The sequence below is a fragment of the Protopterus annectens genome, chromosome 17.part0 (genome assembly GCF_019279795.1).
Source record: "Protopterus annectens isolate FY-2018-M chromosome 17.part0, PAN1.0, whole genome shotgun sequence".
In the NCBI taxonomy this organism is placed as follows: domain Eukaryota; kingdom Metazoa; phylum Chordata; order Ceratodontiformes; family Protopteridae; genus Protopterus; species Protopterus annectens.
In genome coordinates, this window is record NC_056751.1 from 641,020,512 (window position 1) to 641,037,648 (window position 17,137).

The 17,137-nt window shown below is 41.4% G+C and overlaps 1 protein-coding gene across 1 annotated transcript in view; it reads left to right on the forward strand.

The window, feature by feature from the left end:
* Positions 1-17,137, forward strand: part of IGSF9 (immunoglobulin superfamily member 9) — a 1,174,198-nt gene that overhangs the window by 971,170 nt on the left and 185,891 nt on the right. Inside the window, exon 8 of the mRNA XM_044059432.1 lies at positions 4,063-4,208. Within this exon, the coding sequence (XP_043915367.1) occupies positions 4,063-4,208 (146 nt within the window). The remainder of the gene's footprint in view (positions 1-4,062; positions 4,209-17,137) is intronic.

A 17,137-nucleotide genomic window follows, 5' to 3' on the forward strand; every position in this document is an offset into this window, starting at 1 on the left:
AATTGGAATACCAGCAAGGGACATGATGCATCATTACTGAACATCCCACTCATCTTGGAATATTTGGCAGATATGTTACAGAGCGGCCTCTCATATTCTTCAATAAAGATACATGCATCTGCTATTTCAGCTAGATAAAATACTGATCCTCCTGTTTTCTCTCACCCCTTACTAAGACAATTCCTCAGGGGAATCAAGAACATTAAGCCACCAAGAAAGGCCCCAGTGCCAGCCTGGGACCTCAATTTTGTCTTAGAAAAACTGACTCTACCTCCTTTTGAGCCAGCAGCTTCAGTTGACTTGCAATTTCTCTCATGGAAAACAGCTTTCCTGTTGGCAATTACCTCAGCAAGAAGGGTTTCGGAGCTACAGGCTCTAATGGCAATACCACCCTTTATTATTTTCCACAGAGACAGGGTTTCATTAAGGACCAACCCTACTTTTATGCCAAAGGTGGTATCTAGGGTTTCTCTAAATCAAGCCATTCATCTGCCTGCTTTCTTCCCCAATCCTGAGAATAAGGGGAAAGACTTTTGCATACCTTGGACATTCATAGACAACTTCGATACTACCTGGACAGAACCAAGGCCAGTAGGAAGTCTGAACAGCTTTTTGTAGCTTACGCCCCTGCAGTCCAAGGAAAAGCAATTTCAAAACAGACTATTTCTAAATGGATTGGACATTGCATCAGATTCTGTTATTCCTTTCATGGGAAGACTGTTCCAGCCTATGTCAGACCACATTCCACCAGAGCTACAGCCACATCTACAGCATTTTTAAGAGGGGTGCCTACAAAGGACATTCTAGAAGCTGCTACATGGAGCTCCGTGCATACATTCTCCAAACACTACAATCTCCCTCTATATTCCAGATCCAGAGCAGGCTTTGCTTCGGCAGTCCTGCAGGGTTTGATTGCCACACCATCTCTTTCCTAGTGCATACCTCCTCCCCCAGCTAAGCTATGGTATTCTACCCACATGTTATGACTGCAGTTGCATTCTTGAAGGACATAGTACAGTTTTGTACCTACCATAAATGTAGATGTCCGATAGACATGCAACTGCAGTCGGTTTTCCCTCCCTCCATACCCCTCTATGCCTAGGGTCCACTCCTATCCCCCTTACTCTTAGCTGGGGATATCTGTTATGGTGTATTTGTTTTATTGCTCATGTATTTGTTTGGAATCCTGTTTTTGTCTTCCAATTTGATTACAGCCTTCCTTGGAGGGCACCTGGCATCTGGGGCAAGAAACACTGAAGAAAATGGCGTCGGCTGATGCTTATGTACTCCAGCCGCTCTGACATCGGAGAGAAATGTGACATCAGCCGACGTCGGACCCAGACTTTGGAATCCGGCCGACCGAGGGCTGCCTGAGGCAGGACAACCCACATGTTATGGCTGCAGTTGCATGTCTATCGGACATCTACATTTATGGTAGGTACAAAACTGTACTTTCCTCCTTTTCACTAGTGTCCAAATCATGCAAGGGGTCTCTCTTCCTCATGGCTAGATAAGGGATACCCAAGATACAGAGAACAAGATCTGTTTGTGGCAGGACACTGGCTTTTGACATGTGGCCACATACTCTTCTGCAAAATTTTTATGAGTCAAAAAGGTAGTATCATTTATAACAGACACTGACATTCCAAAACTGATGCTCCAAAACAAGCATAAAGTGGCCACCAATGTCCAGGGATTCTAAAATAATAGTTCATTGTCCATGAGAAGACCATTGTATGAAGGTAGCAGGAATGTCAAAGGAGAGGCCCTCCCTATGGGGTTACACCACACGTGAGTCCATAGCAACACCTGACAACTGGCTTTTGTAGGATTGCAGCAGAAGTAGTGGTTGAAGCCATTCCAGACAGACAACACTACTTCACTTTGGGCATCCAAAGGGATACTGACTGATGAGAGTTCAACAGATGCCAATATCAGGGGCTTACAAGCAGATACATTCATGGGACTTTATCCTTCAAGCATGTGTGGGACAGATGCACACTCCATAGATGCATTAACAGCTCCCACTTCTTTAGCTACATGTTTCCTGGGTTTTCAATCTTGTGGGCACTTTTAGCACTTAAGTTTCTTATCCTATGGCGAAAGATTATTTTTGGTATTGAAGACAGAAGGACAGTATTCCTATAGCTCAGGGAAGGGAGATTTTGGTGTTCTAGAAAGGTCTTTATTCAAGTCTACTTTTTAAGGTTTGTCTTTTTACACAGGCTTGTCCATCACAAGACAGAACATGAACTTAAGTTGAAAATGCATCAATGAGATCTATTTATCATAGGTACACTTATTGATTGCTTATTTTTTGAGTATGTCATCATTCTCAGAAATACACAAAAAATATCAATTGTAAAAATTGTCGTAAGCTAAAGTTCAGCATCACAATCAACAAGTAAAAAGTTACATTAATGAGAAATGCAACAAAAAAGTCCCCAAAAGAGTACATCTGTCTCTGAAAGTCACCCTGACAAGATCAATGTCCAGAACTAATGAATGCCTTAAATGGCACAAAAAGAAGTGAAGATAGTGCGGCCTGCTCTCCCCTTTCAAGAAGGCATTAGTCTGATGTCTCTTACACAGAGATATCGGGTGATGCAGAGGATATCCAAAGCTCCGGAAGGTAGATTCAGTATATGCACATATGCCTGTTGCAAATTCCATTTCTTATTAATGATAGAATGGTGATCCCTATGATTAGCATCAAGCTTTCCCCTTTCCCCCAAAGAAGTTGGAGCCCAGTGTTTGAATGTGTAAGTAATGAAGGAGAAGGGAACTTCCAGATGAAAATAAAAGTGTTACTTTTACCGTTTATCAGGTTTATTTTTCATTTATTTATTTAGTTTGTATTTTGAGTTCATGCCTTTTCAGTATTGAGTCATTCAGTGAAATATGTAGTGACCTTTCTTTATCAATCTTTAATACATGTCAACACAGTGTTTGCTGCTGTGTGCAACTTCCATAAAAAGAATGACTACCAGCAGCTGAAAATTACTCTTAACAATTTTTTTTCAGATCTGTATCACTGAGGTGCATTTCTTTGTGTTTAGACATTACAGGAACTTCCTGCTTAATGGTGCAGTGTGACTTAGATGGAAATTGAAGTATATGGGCAGGCTATGAAGGAATTTTACTTACAACCATGTACAATAAAAGTATGTTTAACATTTCCTAAACCTTCCTAGGGGTGTATGAGTACTGTTTTGCTTTCTAGGTGCCTGCCTATGGACTACCCTTGTTACTGCTGCATTTGTTCATTTAGTAAATACTGACAGTCCTTTCCATAGTTGTAATTGTACGTGGAAAGATTTGCATGTTGTTAAGACTGCCAACATACTTCCTATATCGAGTTTATGTTTGTACATCTCATTAACAGCTAGTTACTTTGTACTAAATTGCAATTGATACCATTTCCAACTCTAAGACTGGCAAGAGGATTGTGTATTTACAGCTGTTAATATCTAATATTGAATTGAGCTTGTTGGAAATGGTTTACTATTGAAATGTCAAACGGCACTACATCGACTGTATTATAGTCGAACACGAAAGTTTGAAAATAGTAATGTCGATGACAAAAAAACAGTCTAGGACTGTGTTTTAACATGGGTCGAGGTAGGGGATATGTTTGTAGTTCTGAATAATACTGAACACATACCTCGACCCATGTTAAAACCATTCCTAGATTGTTTTTTTGTCGTCGACATTACTATTTTCGAACTTCCGTGTTCGACTATAGTACAGTCGATGTAGTGCCGTTCGACATTTCAATAGTAAACCTTGGAAATATGTATTTGTATACTAATATAGTTGCTTAGTAAACTGTGCTGTAATATTTATTTTGGCACAGATTAGATGAGCAGATCAAATGACTTTGCTTACCTATGTCCTGAAAAATGAATACTGATTGTCAGTCTAGTTCACTTAAGTGGTCAATAAATTAATAACGTAAATAAACACATAACTTTGTATTAATTAATGAACAAATAGAACCAGGTAAGGCACTTTCTCTTTCATTCTTCTTTTGCTAAATTTTATTTATTTTTTTAACTGTAGTCATCTGCAGTCAAGAGTACATATCTTGGTAGATGGAAGTTTGCTTGTCCAGCGTACCACACCAGAGGATGCTGGGAAGTACACCTGTATCCCTAGTAATGGAGTCCGGGTTCCGCCATCAGCATCAGCCTACATCACTGTTCTCTGTAAGAAAATTAGGTTTTTTGATACTTCTTTTTTTAAAGTCCTGTAAAAATAATTGACTTGCTAAATGTTTTTTTTACAACCATTTTTCATTATATGTAGTAGGTTAATGGAAATTCTCAGTCCCATCTACACATCTGTAGTGAACATGCATTTATTGATTTAACATTTGTTAACCTGGTAAATGGGGTAAGTTCAAATGTACAGAGTATGCTATAATACAGAAAGATACAATTGCAAACACAAGGAATGTACAGTAGACACCGTCTTATCCAGCCTCTGTGTAACCAACCTCCTCTTTAACTGGCCATCACATTTCTACCGTAGCCCTAGCAAAAGAATACAGAGAAGAACAAACACTTCCACCACATCTGGGCTAAATACTGTCAGACGTTTGAGTCTTAGACTTCATATTCATTAGAAAAATGCATACCAACACAAATCATGTTATTCGGGCTCATTTAAAACCTATAAATGCTGTTTTGCATGCCTTTTCTTATTAATCAGCATCTGTTTATCTAGCCTAAGGTCCAGTTCCAGCAAGACTGGATAAGAGGGAGTCTACTATAAATAAAACACATTATTGAAATGTGCTGAGTAGACATCATACATACAAATATATACAAGCATGTAGAGCAGGATATTTCTGGTGGTATTAGCATGAATTACGAAGTAAGGAACCAGATGCTTAGTGTAGGTTTAAAAGCAAAAGTATATAGAACTTACCAGTTAATTTGCAGGTTTTGCAGCAGCATGGAAAATCATTCTAGTATCCCACAACTTCCTTCACATTTCCCCGTTGGTTTCCTTCTACCTTAAGTGTTTTTTTTTTTTTTTTTTTTTGCTGCCTCTTAGTTTCTACATATTTCCTAATGTTTAAATGTTCTGGATTTTAATTTACACAGGGAGAAGGACATCATATATGGGAGCACATTTTATGAGCCTTTCACAGAACATAGAAATCTTATAAGCCAAGTAATGCTCTTTGTCTGAATTAATTTTTTGAGCCTTTGCACCTAGGTCATATTCTGCATTCTTTGGATATTACTAAAGTGTAGCTGGAGTAATGTTCTGCAGGTGACCAAGCAGTGACATGTGTATGTGACAGACTATGTAATCTGAACTGTAGTTTGGAGATTTCAAAGGCTGACATCAGTATTGGGTGTGAGAGAAGAGACTTTGAGACAAACTGGTCTTGAAAACAGAGGTAATATCTAATAGCCCACTTTCTAGAATGATTGGACCAGCTCAAGAACAACTCCATTTTTTTTCTGATGGATCAAATTTGTTGTGAAGACATTTTTGAGTTAAATGCATGTGGGACACTGAACATGCTCATTGCAATGAAACACATGTATTTGCAATGGCTTTACCATAATGAGATCCATATAATAATGTATCAGGTGTTTAAAGGGCATCATTTAGTCCTTAATAAGCTGAAATCATTGAGAGTTATCTCATCTGGACTCACCCCTTTTGTCCCCTGTTATATAACATTTGAGTTTTTTATATTGAGTTTAGACGTTTGAGAAAAAAGACCCTACATTTGAGGGATAGGAAGCCCCCCCAATACGTTTTACTGCATTCATCTTGTTGATCTTCATGAGTCTGTTTTAAATTATTTGATTCAGGCCTTCATCAAATGCCTACTTTATGCTACTGTTGGGACTTTTTTCAGTTCTTAGTATTAGTTTTTGTCGCAGTGAAATGGTGTGGTACTTCAGAAAGGAGTTTTGATTGCATGACCTTTCCTTCTGAAGTTAATTCATTATCCTAGCAAACTGCATTGCCTTAATCATTAAAAAAAACAGGTATAAGACAGGGTACATTCTCAAGATCTTTTATCAATTGTATCAGAAGATTAATTTACATTTTGCCCATGCAATCAAATAAAGGTTTGTGGTGAAGTAAAAAAACTTAAAACAGTATACAGGAGGGTTGTATTTGTTATCCTCCCTGTTCATTGGCAGGGGTAGGAGTTGGATTTCTTCCCTTTATATTCCTATTCATTCTATATAACCAAATTCAATGATTTAGCAATTTTTGCTGGTCTCCTCAGTGTTAGTTCGGCACAATATTCCCTACTTTGCATTTCAGTCAGCACTTTATTCTGTAGATTTAATACCCTTCTGGGTATGCAGCAATTTGCCAACCTACTGTTGACCATCTTGGTTACCCTGATGTAGTTTGGGATTCATAAAACTGCATTACATTGCTGTTGTATGATAATTACTTCATATCAACATACCGCCATGCACATCTACCATGAGCCTCATCACACAGTATAGGCTGTCTTCTGCAAAATTCATCTACCGTAGTGCAGGCTGACCTGTGAAATATCTGTCTAGCATTGATCTCAAGACACCAGTAAATATTTCCATACCGAATCGGTTGAGGCCCGGATTAACAACAACTGCCACAAGTACTGTTAGCCAACAGGGTGCTGGCAGAAATTGGGCTACTGTTGGCCGAAAGAGGAGAAGAGGCAGAATGCATGGCCAAAGGCAGGAAGAGAGGAGAAAGGCTAGGACTGTGGTAGTAAGGGTCGGAACCTTGAATGTTGGCAGTATGACTGGTATAGGGAGAGAGCTAGCTGATATGATGGACAGAAGGAAGGCTGGGGTATTGTGTGTGCAATAGACCAGATGAAAGGGGAGTAAGGCTAGGTGTATCGGTGGTAGATTCAAATTGTTTTATCATAGTGTGGTTGGGAGGAGAAATGGCATAGGAGTTATCCTGAAGGAACAGTATGCTAAGAGTGTTTTGGAGGTGAAAAGAGTGTCGGATAGAGTGATGTTTATGAAGCTGGAAACTGATGGTGTAATGATGAATGTTGTTAGTGCATATGCTCCACAAGTTGGGTGTGCGATGGATGAGAAAGAAAAATTTTGGAGTGAGTTGGATGAAGTGGTGATGACTGTACCCAAGGCTGAGAGAGTGGTGATTGGAGCAGATTTCAATGGGCATGTTTGTGAAGGGAACAGAGGGGATGAGGAAGTGATGGATAGGTATAGTGGTAAACAAAGGAATGCAGAAGGTCAGATGGTAGTGAATTTTGTGAAAAGGATGGTCATGGCTGTGGTGAATACGTATTTTAACAAGAGGGAGGAGCATAGGGTGACATACAAGAGTGGAGGAAGATGCACATAGGTGGATTATATCTTATGTAGGAGGGCCAGTTTGAAGGAGATTGGAGACTGTAAAGTGGTGACCGGAGAAAGTGTAGTTAGGCAGCATAGGATGGTGGATTGTAGGATGACGTTGGTGATCAAGAAAAGGAGGAGGGGTGTGAGGGCAGCACCAAGGATCAAATGGTGGAAATTGAAAAAGGGTAATTGTGAGGTGGAGTTCAGGGATGAGTTAAGACAGGCACTGGGTGGCAGTGAAGAGTTACCAAATAGCTGGGTAACTACAGCAGAGCTAGTAAGGGAGACAGCTAGAAAGGTGCTTGATATGACATCTGGACAGAGGAAGGATGACAAGGAGACATGGTGGTGGAATGATGAAGTACAGGAGAGTATACAGAAAAAGAGGTTGGCAAAGAAGAAGTGGGATTGTCACAGAGATGAAGAAAGTAGACAGGAGTATAAGAAGATGAGGTGCATGGCAAAGAGAGAGGTGGCGAAGGCTAAGGATAAGGCATATAAAGAGTTGTATGAAAGGCTGGGCACTAAGGAGGGAGAAAGGGACCTGTAACAATTGGCTAGACAGTGGGACCGAGCTAGGAAAGATGTGCAGCAGGTAAAGGTGATAAAGGATAATGAGGGAAGCATACTCAGAAGTGAGGAGAATGAGTTGAGGAGATGGAAAGAGTACTTTGAGGGGTTGATGAATGAAGAGAATGAGAGGGAGAGAAGGTTGGATGATGTGGGGATAGTGAATCATGAAGTACAATGGATTAGCAAGGAGGAAGTAAGGATAGCTATGAAGAGGATGAAGAATGGAAAGGCTGTTGGTCCAGATGACATACCTGTGGAAGCATGGAGGTGTTTAGGTGAAAGGGCAGTGGAGGTTTTAACCAGATTGTTTAATGAAATCTTGGAAAGTGAGAGGATGCCTGAGGAATGGAGAAAAAGTGTTTTGGTACTGATTTTTAAGAATAAGGGTGATGTGCCGAGCTGTAGTAACTACAGAGGGATTCAGTTGATCAGTTCCAGCATGAAGTTATGGGAAAGAGTAGTGGAAGCTATGTTAAGAAGGGACGTGATGATTAGTGATCAGCAGTATGGTTTCATGCTGGGAAAAAGCACTACAGATGCGATGTTTGCTCTGAGAGTGTTGATGGAGAACTACAGAGAAGGTCAGAAGGAGTTGCATTGTGTTTTTGTAGACTTAGAGAAAGCATATGACAGGGTGCCTAGAGAGGAGTTGTGGTATTGTATGAGGAAGTCGGGAGTGTCAGAGAAGTATGTAAGAGTGGCACAGGATATGTACGAGGGTAGTGTGACAGCGGTGAGTCTGCAGTGGGAGTGATGGATGCATTTAAGGTGAAGGTGGGGTTACATCAAGGTTCAGCTCTGAGCCCTTTCTTATTTGCAATGGTGATGGACAGGTTGACAGACGAGATCAGACAGGAGTCCCTATGGGCTATGATGTTTGCAGATGACATTGTAATCTGTAGTGAGAGTAGGGAACAGGTGGAGGAGACCCTGGAGAGATGGAGATATGCTGTAGAGAGAAGAGGAATGAAGGTCAGCAGGACTAAGACAGCATATATGTGTGTGAATGAGAGGGAGGATAGAGGAATGGTGAGGATGCAAGGAGCAGAGGTGGCGAAGGTGGATGAGTTTAAATACTTGGGATCAATAGTTCAGAGTAATGGTGAGTGTGGAAGAGAGATGAAGAAGAGAGTACAGGCAGGATGGAGTAGGTGGAGAAGAGTGTCAGGAGTGATTTGTGACAAACGAGTACCAGTAAGAGCGAAAGGGAAGGTCTACAAGAGGGTAGTGAGACCAGCTATGTTATATGGGTTGGAGACAGTGGCATTGACAAAAAGGCAGGAGTTTGAGCTGGATGTGGCAGAGTTAAAGATGTTAAGATTTGCAGTGGGTGTGACGAGGGTGGACAGGATTAGGAATAAGTATATTAGAGGGTTAGCCCAGGTTGGAGGGTTTGGAGACAAAGCCAGAGAGGCAAGATTACGTTGGTCTGGACATGTGCTGTGGAGGGATGCTGAATATATTGGGAAAAAGATGCTAAGGATGAAGCTACCAGGTAACAGGAAAAGAGGAAGGCCTAAGATAAGGTTTATGGATGTGGTGAGAGAGGACATGCAGGTGGGTGGTGTAACAGAGCAAGATGCAGAGGACAGGAAGAAATGGAAACAGATGATCCACTGTGGCAACCCTAACAGGAACATCTGAAAGAAGATGATGATGATGATTGATCTCAACACATATACCGGGCTCCTCTGTGCTATATGCCTCCCCACCATGTACTTCATCACATATTGCAGTTTTTTTTGCTCAATATTGAGGTCCATCATGGACCTTGTGAAATAGTACAGGCCGCCCTTTGCCATATTTTGCCCCCATGGAGCCCATCATAAAGTACAAGACGTCCTATGCAGTGCTCATATTATAATACAAGTTGACCTCTGCAATGTTCATCCACCATGAACCTCATTACATAGTGAAGTCTATCCTGTGTAATGTGTTTATCCACTGCCATGTGCCATGGACCTTTGTCAAACTGTGAAGGCTGTCCAGTACAATGTTCATATTCCATGCAGACTAATATATAGTCCAGTCTGCTATATACCATATGTATCTGCTATGGATCTCATTATATTTTGCAAGATGCCAATATAGACCTGCCTTTCAGATCTTCAACACCTACTTTTCCTTTAGATTTCTTTTACAGCTACTTACTAAAGGACCTGCAGCTACTACAAGCATTGCCCTAATTCATGTCCTTCTGCTGTTTTAAGTATGTATATGTGATACATGTTTTCAATTAAGTTTATTTGTAATTATTAAGTACAAATACAGATGTGATGAGTATACATTTTCTGATGTCCTTCCATATCACTATTGTGGTATTCATAACCTAAGGGATCTCCTGCCAAGGATAGTCCAACATCCGGCCAGTATACCAAAGCATTTAGAATTAAAAGGCACTGTATGTCACATGTATATTCTCCACACAAGGTGTAGGGCATAAAGATGATGTAAAGACACACACACTTAGAACTTCTTTGGCACCAGTCAGAACACCATCATTGAATGTCAGTATGAGTGCCCTTCTGCTGTACTGGTTAGCAAACCACTTTCAGATAAGTGCCCCATTGAGGTTTCTTCTTATCTTTCTTCTTTATTTAGTGCTGGTTGGGTTCATGTCATCCAGAAAGGCAAAATGTCAGTTTGGGAGGCAGATTCCATATAAAGACCATCATTACCAGTGTTTTTTTTTCTTTTTGGATGCTTCCCACAACCATACACAGTGTTCTCTCTGCCAAGCTTCATCTAGTGGTTGCCTCAGATTCCTCTACTATGACTCCATTGGAGGATGGCATGGATTCTCCAACTTCTCGTACATCCTCGGAGGCTTTACAAATGTCTGCTCCCGTGTTTAAGGAGAACTCTGCAAATTATATCTGAGGGACCAAGGGAGATTCCACAGATCTTAGGGAGGAAATCCCTACTACTCTTATTGAAAGTCACCGGGGGTCTGAGCCTCCAAGGATATTTTCTGTGAACATCCTACAGAAAAAGAAACAGAAAACCAAGCATATTTCCCCTGAGGTTAAGTACCCCCCATGTGAATGGTAGGATTTTACTCCATGGTTATTTAATGCTTTATTGGCTTTAAAGCCACCTCTAATGGTGTCTTTTCCTGCCCTTCCCTGGTCTTCCACTCATCTTAAAAGTTCCAGGAAATTAAACTCTTCAGATGAGGATCTGTATTCTGGGGAAGAGTCCATGGCTTACTCTACTCAAATCCCTTCCTCCTTCGACTATGTTTCAGAGAAAGAGGATTCTATTAGTCCAGATTTCCCTTTGGAGGAACTCTCCTTTGGGGATACTTTTGCTCACATGGTGAAGTTTTTTAAGTGGGATTATTCTCAAGACTCTGATACTCAGAAAAGATATAACGAGCTCCTCCAGATGAAGTCCCCTAAACCATTAGCTGTTCCTCCTGTTCTGGATGCCCTACTAGATACCTTTTCAGCAGTTTCTGTGGTCCCTGATTCTCAGCCCCCTACTCACAAGTAACCTGATAGATTTTACAGGGTACCTCACAAATGTAAATTTCTTTACAAATGCCCTTCTGCTGGTTTTTCTTTTATATCTGTCTCTTCTGACAAGCCCTCCAAGCAGTTGCCTTCTACCAAGTTGCTTCCTTTAGATAAGAATAGTAGAGCCATGGATAGGCTGGGTAAAAAAGTTTATACTGCTGCCACTTTATCCTTTCAGGCCATTAACTACCAGACTCATATAACCGGGTTGTTTTTGGCCTTCTTTTCTCAGGTTTCCAAAGTGGTTTCTGACCTTCATAACTTTGAGGGGAAGGTTTCTGCCCTTTCCCTGTTGGGTTATACCTCTCAAGTTGCTCACCACTCTATCAAATACAGCTACACTGCAGCCCATGCCTCTTCCAAGGCTGGTTCTGTTATGAGGAATTACACTTGGCTTTGTCTTCAGGCTTTGCCTAGTGACATTAAAGCCAAACTGCTGGATGCTCCTTCGTATAACAAATACCTTTTTGGTGCTGCTACTGATGAACTTTTCAAGTCTCTCCAGGGTAAGGGTAAGGCCTTACAGGAGCTAAAACGTATTTTTGTGTCTACTATGCCTAAGTTTTGAGGACTTACCCTCCAAATCTGATTTTGTTTACAGGCAGTCTTAAGGGAAAAATGGATCTAAAAGCGTGCCTCCTGCTATGTCTATTCAAGCCCCTAACTCCCAGAAACCTGCTTTTCAGTACAAGTCTGATTCCCTTTGACAATTTGTTCCCCCTTTCCCTCAGCTGGGCACCCTTATCCCTCTGTCTTTCTGTGTCTCTCCCAAATTGGTTAAAGATCACAGCAGACTCTTAGATTCTGTCCATTATCAGCCAGACATATTTCATGATTTGGATCTCCACAGAAACAACTTACTCTTTTCACAGAGGTGTTCCATTGTCTTTTGGTCCAGGGCACCATGGCCTCCTGCCCAGGTAGGGAGAATTTTTTTTTATTCCACAATGTTTTTGGTTCCCAGAAAGGAGGGCACTTAGAGATCAATTCTGGGCCTTTCCCAGTTCAATACCTTTCTCAAGGCTCCTTCCTTTCAAATGTTGTCTCTTCAGACTCTTTTTTTCTCTTCTTCAACCTCAATCCTTTCTGGCCTTTCTAGATCTCAAGGATGCCTACCTTCATATCCCCATCCATTCTGTTTTCAGGAAAAGTTTATGCTTTTCTGTTTCTTCACTGCATTTTCAGTTATCTGTTTTTCCCTGTGACCCCTCTACTGCTCCAAGGGTATTCATCAAATGCCTCTCTGCTGTCATCGCATTTTGCAAGATGACAGGAATTCTGATTTTCCCTATTTGGACGATCACTCATTCATGCTTCTTCCCCTGATGCTCAGCTTCAGGATCTCCAGTTTGCCATTTTCTTGTTGCAGTGTCTGGGGTTCACCATAAACTTTAAGAAATCAGCTCTGACACCTTCTCACGATTATATTTCCTTGATTGCTGACTTCAGAACATCTCCATGCTGGTATCTCTATCTGCCCCCAAGGGCCCTGTCTGTTACTGCCTTTTCCCAGTGTACTCTTTCATGGCCAAGAACTTTCTCATGGTCCTCAGGTTCCTAGACTCCACCACTCTCTTGCTCCCACTGGCCAGGCTCCACTTGAGAAAGCTACAGTGGTACCTCAGGTCAGTTTGGCTCTAACATTGCCCTTGGACTTACCAGTCCCCTTCCTTCTTTCTCTCAAGGTTGAGCTTCAGTGGTGGATTCTTCAACTTTCTCTCAACCTGGGCCTTCCTTACCAGGCTCCAGTACCAACTCAAGTGTTCTTTATAGATTCCTCAGACTGGGGCTGGGGGTCCTCATTTGTCTCTCTCAAGGTTCAGGGTTCCTGGCCTCTTCATTAAAGGTCAGACCACATCAGTATAAAACAGATGAGGGTTCTGCTCCTAGTTTTTCAAGCTTTTCATTACCTTTTTCATCCCAAGCCCCTAGAAATGTTCACAGACAACACCATAGTAATGTGGTATGTCAACAGGCAAGAGGGTCCAGGTCCTATCTTCATTACAGACTAGCTCTTCAGGTCTGTGATCTAGCTGTCCAGTATCAAGTGACTGCTTAGGCAGTTCACCTTCCCTCAGAAGACAATCTAGTGGCAGAATCCTTGAGCAGGTCCAGCACACAAACTCACAAATGGATGCTTCACAGAGATTTGATCCTGGATGTTATCCATCAGTGGGGTATTCCACAGGTAGATCTTTTTGCCTTCCCCTCTCAACAGACAACTTCTTCTATTCTGTTCTAGAGTCCCAAGTCCTCTGGCTTGAAAAGTGGATACCCTGTCTTTCCCTTAGAAAGGGATGTTTTTATAACCTTTCCTTCCCCTTCCTCTCCTACTATGAGTCTTGCACAAGATCTGGCAGAACTTTCTCAAATGTTGCTAGTAGCTCCCTTTTGGCCCAGACAGCATCAGTTGCCCCTTCTTTCTCACTTGGCCTGGAGCAATTACCACAATTTATCTCACTGTATGGATCTTCTCACATAAAACAAGGGATATCTTATCCATCTTCACTTGTCCACTCTTCAATTGACCGTGTGGGTGATAGGGTTTTTATCCCCTTTAAGCATTTATTTTTGGAAGATGTGTTTTGGGTCATGCAGAAGGCCAGGAAACCCACTATCATGAAATCATGTCTGTCCAAATGGAAGAGATTTTCTTTTTGGTGCCTGTCTTGCCATCAAGGTCCCCTATCTCTGTAGGTTCCTCTGGTTCTGTCTTATTTGTGTGAGCTGCTCCATGCATGGTCAGCATATTCTTCAGTGAAAGTTCACCTTCCAGTAGTTTCTTCTTGTCTGCCCTTGACTCCTCCTCTGGCCTCTAGATTTGAGGTCAAACAATTTCTTAAAGGCATCCTTCATATCAGGCCCCTCAGGAAGTCAGTTCTGCCTTCTAGGACCTTAATTTTGCACTTGAAAAGTTGCCTTAGGTTCCTTTTCAGCTTGCTGCTTCAGCTTGCTTGTGACATTGTACTGGGAAGATTGTTATTCTTTTGACCCTCACTTCAGCGAAGAGAGTGTCTACACTTCAAGGTCTTATGGCTGTTTCTACTTTATTAGTTTTTTAACAGAGACAGAGTGTATCTTCATATTAATCCTTCATTTATACCCAAGGTGGTCAATGAGTTGTCCCTTAATCAGTCTATTCATATTCCTTCTTTTTTTCCTTCACCACAGTCTGCCAATGAGAAAGTTCTTCACAACTTGGATTTGCATAGACAGCTCAGGTCTTATTTGGATAAAACCAAAGTAGTGAGCAAACCTGAGCAGCTTTTTATTTTCTTCCATCCTGGGTCTTTCAGTCTGCATGTTTCTAAGCAAACCATCTCCTCCTGGATTTATTTTTGTTATTCGTGTCATGGTCAGTGTCTTTTCTCTTCAGTAACAGATTATTCTACAAAGGTTGTTGCTTCCTCTGATGTTTTTTTCAAGAGTCTGGACATGAATTCCATCCTTGAGGCTGCTACTTGGTCATCTGTTCATACTTTCACTAAGCATTGCAAGTTGGATGTTATTTCCAGGGCCAGAGGTAGCTTTGCCAGGGCTATCCTACATGGGTTTCTAAAGATCTCTTCTGCACTGTCCTCCTCCCAGGTTTTCCTTTGAGCTTTTATACCCTCCATTAGGTTATGAATACTGAAACAGTGGTATGGAAGGAGACACAGTACAGTAATATAAAATTGTACCATAACAGTAGATGTTCTTCTCTTCACTGTTGCAGTGTTCACTCCCTCCCTCCTACCCCCTCTGCTCTAGCTTGTTCTTTCTTGCCCTCCTGGCCAAGTGGCTCTGCCCCTTTATCTTCTTCTAGATGCACATGTTTTTTCCTTGTCTCTAGGGACATGCAATTCCTCCTAGGGCTTTTTAAGTTCTGAATATGTGTCTATATGTCATCTTTGTGCCATATGCCTTGTGCTGGGAGTATGTACAGTGCCTATAAGTACTAAAGGCTTTGGTATACTGGACGGACGTTGGGCTATCCTTGGCAGGAGATTCCTTAGGTTATGATTACTGCAGCAGTGAAGAGAAGGACATCTACTGTTAAGGAAAGATTTTACACACCTGTACTTTTTTTCCCACTATTATTTGTAATATGGACTTCCCTTTTTAAATGGTCAGAGACCCAGTCATAATTCTCTTTATTATGACTGACTGTAACACTAACTGATTAATCTGTTCTACTTTTTTAATCTTTGAGACCGTCACTTGACACTCACATTGCCAAAGTGGTTAGGAAGACCTTCTATATCGCCCACCTTATCATGAAGGGTTTCACATCTAGATCAAGAGAGGTCATTGTGCCCCTGTACTCTTCTCTTATCAGGCCAATGATTGAGTACAATGCCCCATTTGGGATGTATCTCACCCGACACCTGCAGCAGTTGGAAAGACCCCAAAAGTTCCTCACCAAGAGGATAAAGGGTCTTAAACATATGTCATATGCTGCCCGACTGAAAAAACTCCAGCTCTATTCAGTCGCATACCGCCTACTCAGAGGTGATCTGTGCCTGACGTACAAGGCCATGTCCTATCCTGAATTAATGGACATGCTCCACCACAAAAAATCCAAATCCATCAGAGCCACGAGAACAAGTGACTTAAACCTCAACACAGAAATAAATAGAACGTGCTGGAGGGACAGATTCATAACCCAGAGGCTCCCTACACTCTGGAACAGAATCCCAGTCCATGTTAGGCAGAGCCCCTCACTGACTCTATTCAAGAGAAATCTCGACGAGTGGATGGGAGATCGTAGGTTTACCCCGGGGGTCATCTCTTTGTCACTACTAGACAGAGGCATAGTAAACTAAACCCTAAAAGGGCGTAGTATTCTCATCCTAAGGGGTGGTGTAAGCCACATACACTCTGGCTAGGCTTATAAATGCCCGAGGGCAGATAGCCTAGTACGAACCTATGAACCTATGAACTTACCTTGCAAACAGTAGACAGAGAATGTACACATCCCCTTAGTTGTCTTTTACTTTTGTTTTTCCTTTAAAAGTGCTGTAGATTCTTGTTTCTTGGTTCCTGTGCTGCATTTCTGTCAAATATTACAGTTCTCTCTGTGTTAAGATCAAATTGATATGCAAGTTAATACCTATTTCAGCCTTATTTTTGTCTTTTCTGAAGTGGAATCAAATTTGCCTTCCTTCAGTTTTGGTGCTCTACCATTATCTTCTAGGCTTTAGCAGACTAGTTTGCAGTATCAGTTGCGCTGCCCTCAGTTATTGTAAAATTCCATAATTCAAATTTCATCAGGATACTTTACTTTTCCATTGCACTTTCTGTAAATGTTCTTTTGGAACATTTTCTTCTGGGAATAACTTTGCCCTAGCTGACCTCATTGTCACGAATAAGTCACGTTCAGTTAGTCGATCTTGTGCTAAACATCTAGCTGAAATTGTCAGCAGTCTCAAGTGTGAAGTGCAGAGCAGTGCAAGAAGACTATTTTTACTGAGATCACTGTACAGCAGAGATCAGGGCATTTGCTCTTTTGCCCAATCTAGTATAAGCTTGAATTTGGTATATGCAATTAGCAGAGGTTGTGGGAGTGCAGGCAAGACTGCCCCTCTGCAAAAACAAAGTGATTGATGTTTCCTTGATTGTCAATGTTTCAGAATGTCAACAATTTCAGTTTGATGTTTTGTCAGTCTGTATTCTAAAATGTCAGTTTTATTAAATAGATCTGTCAAGAACACA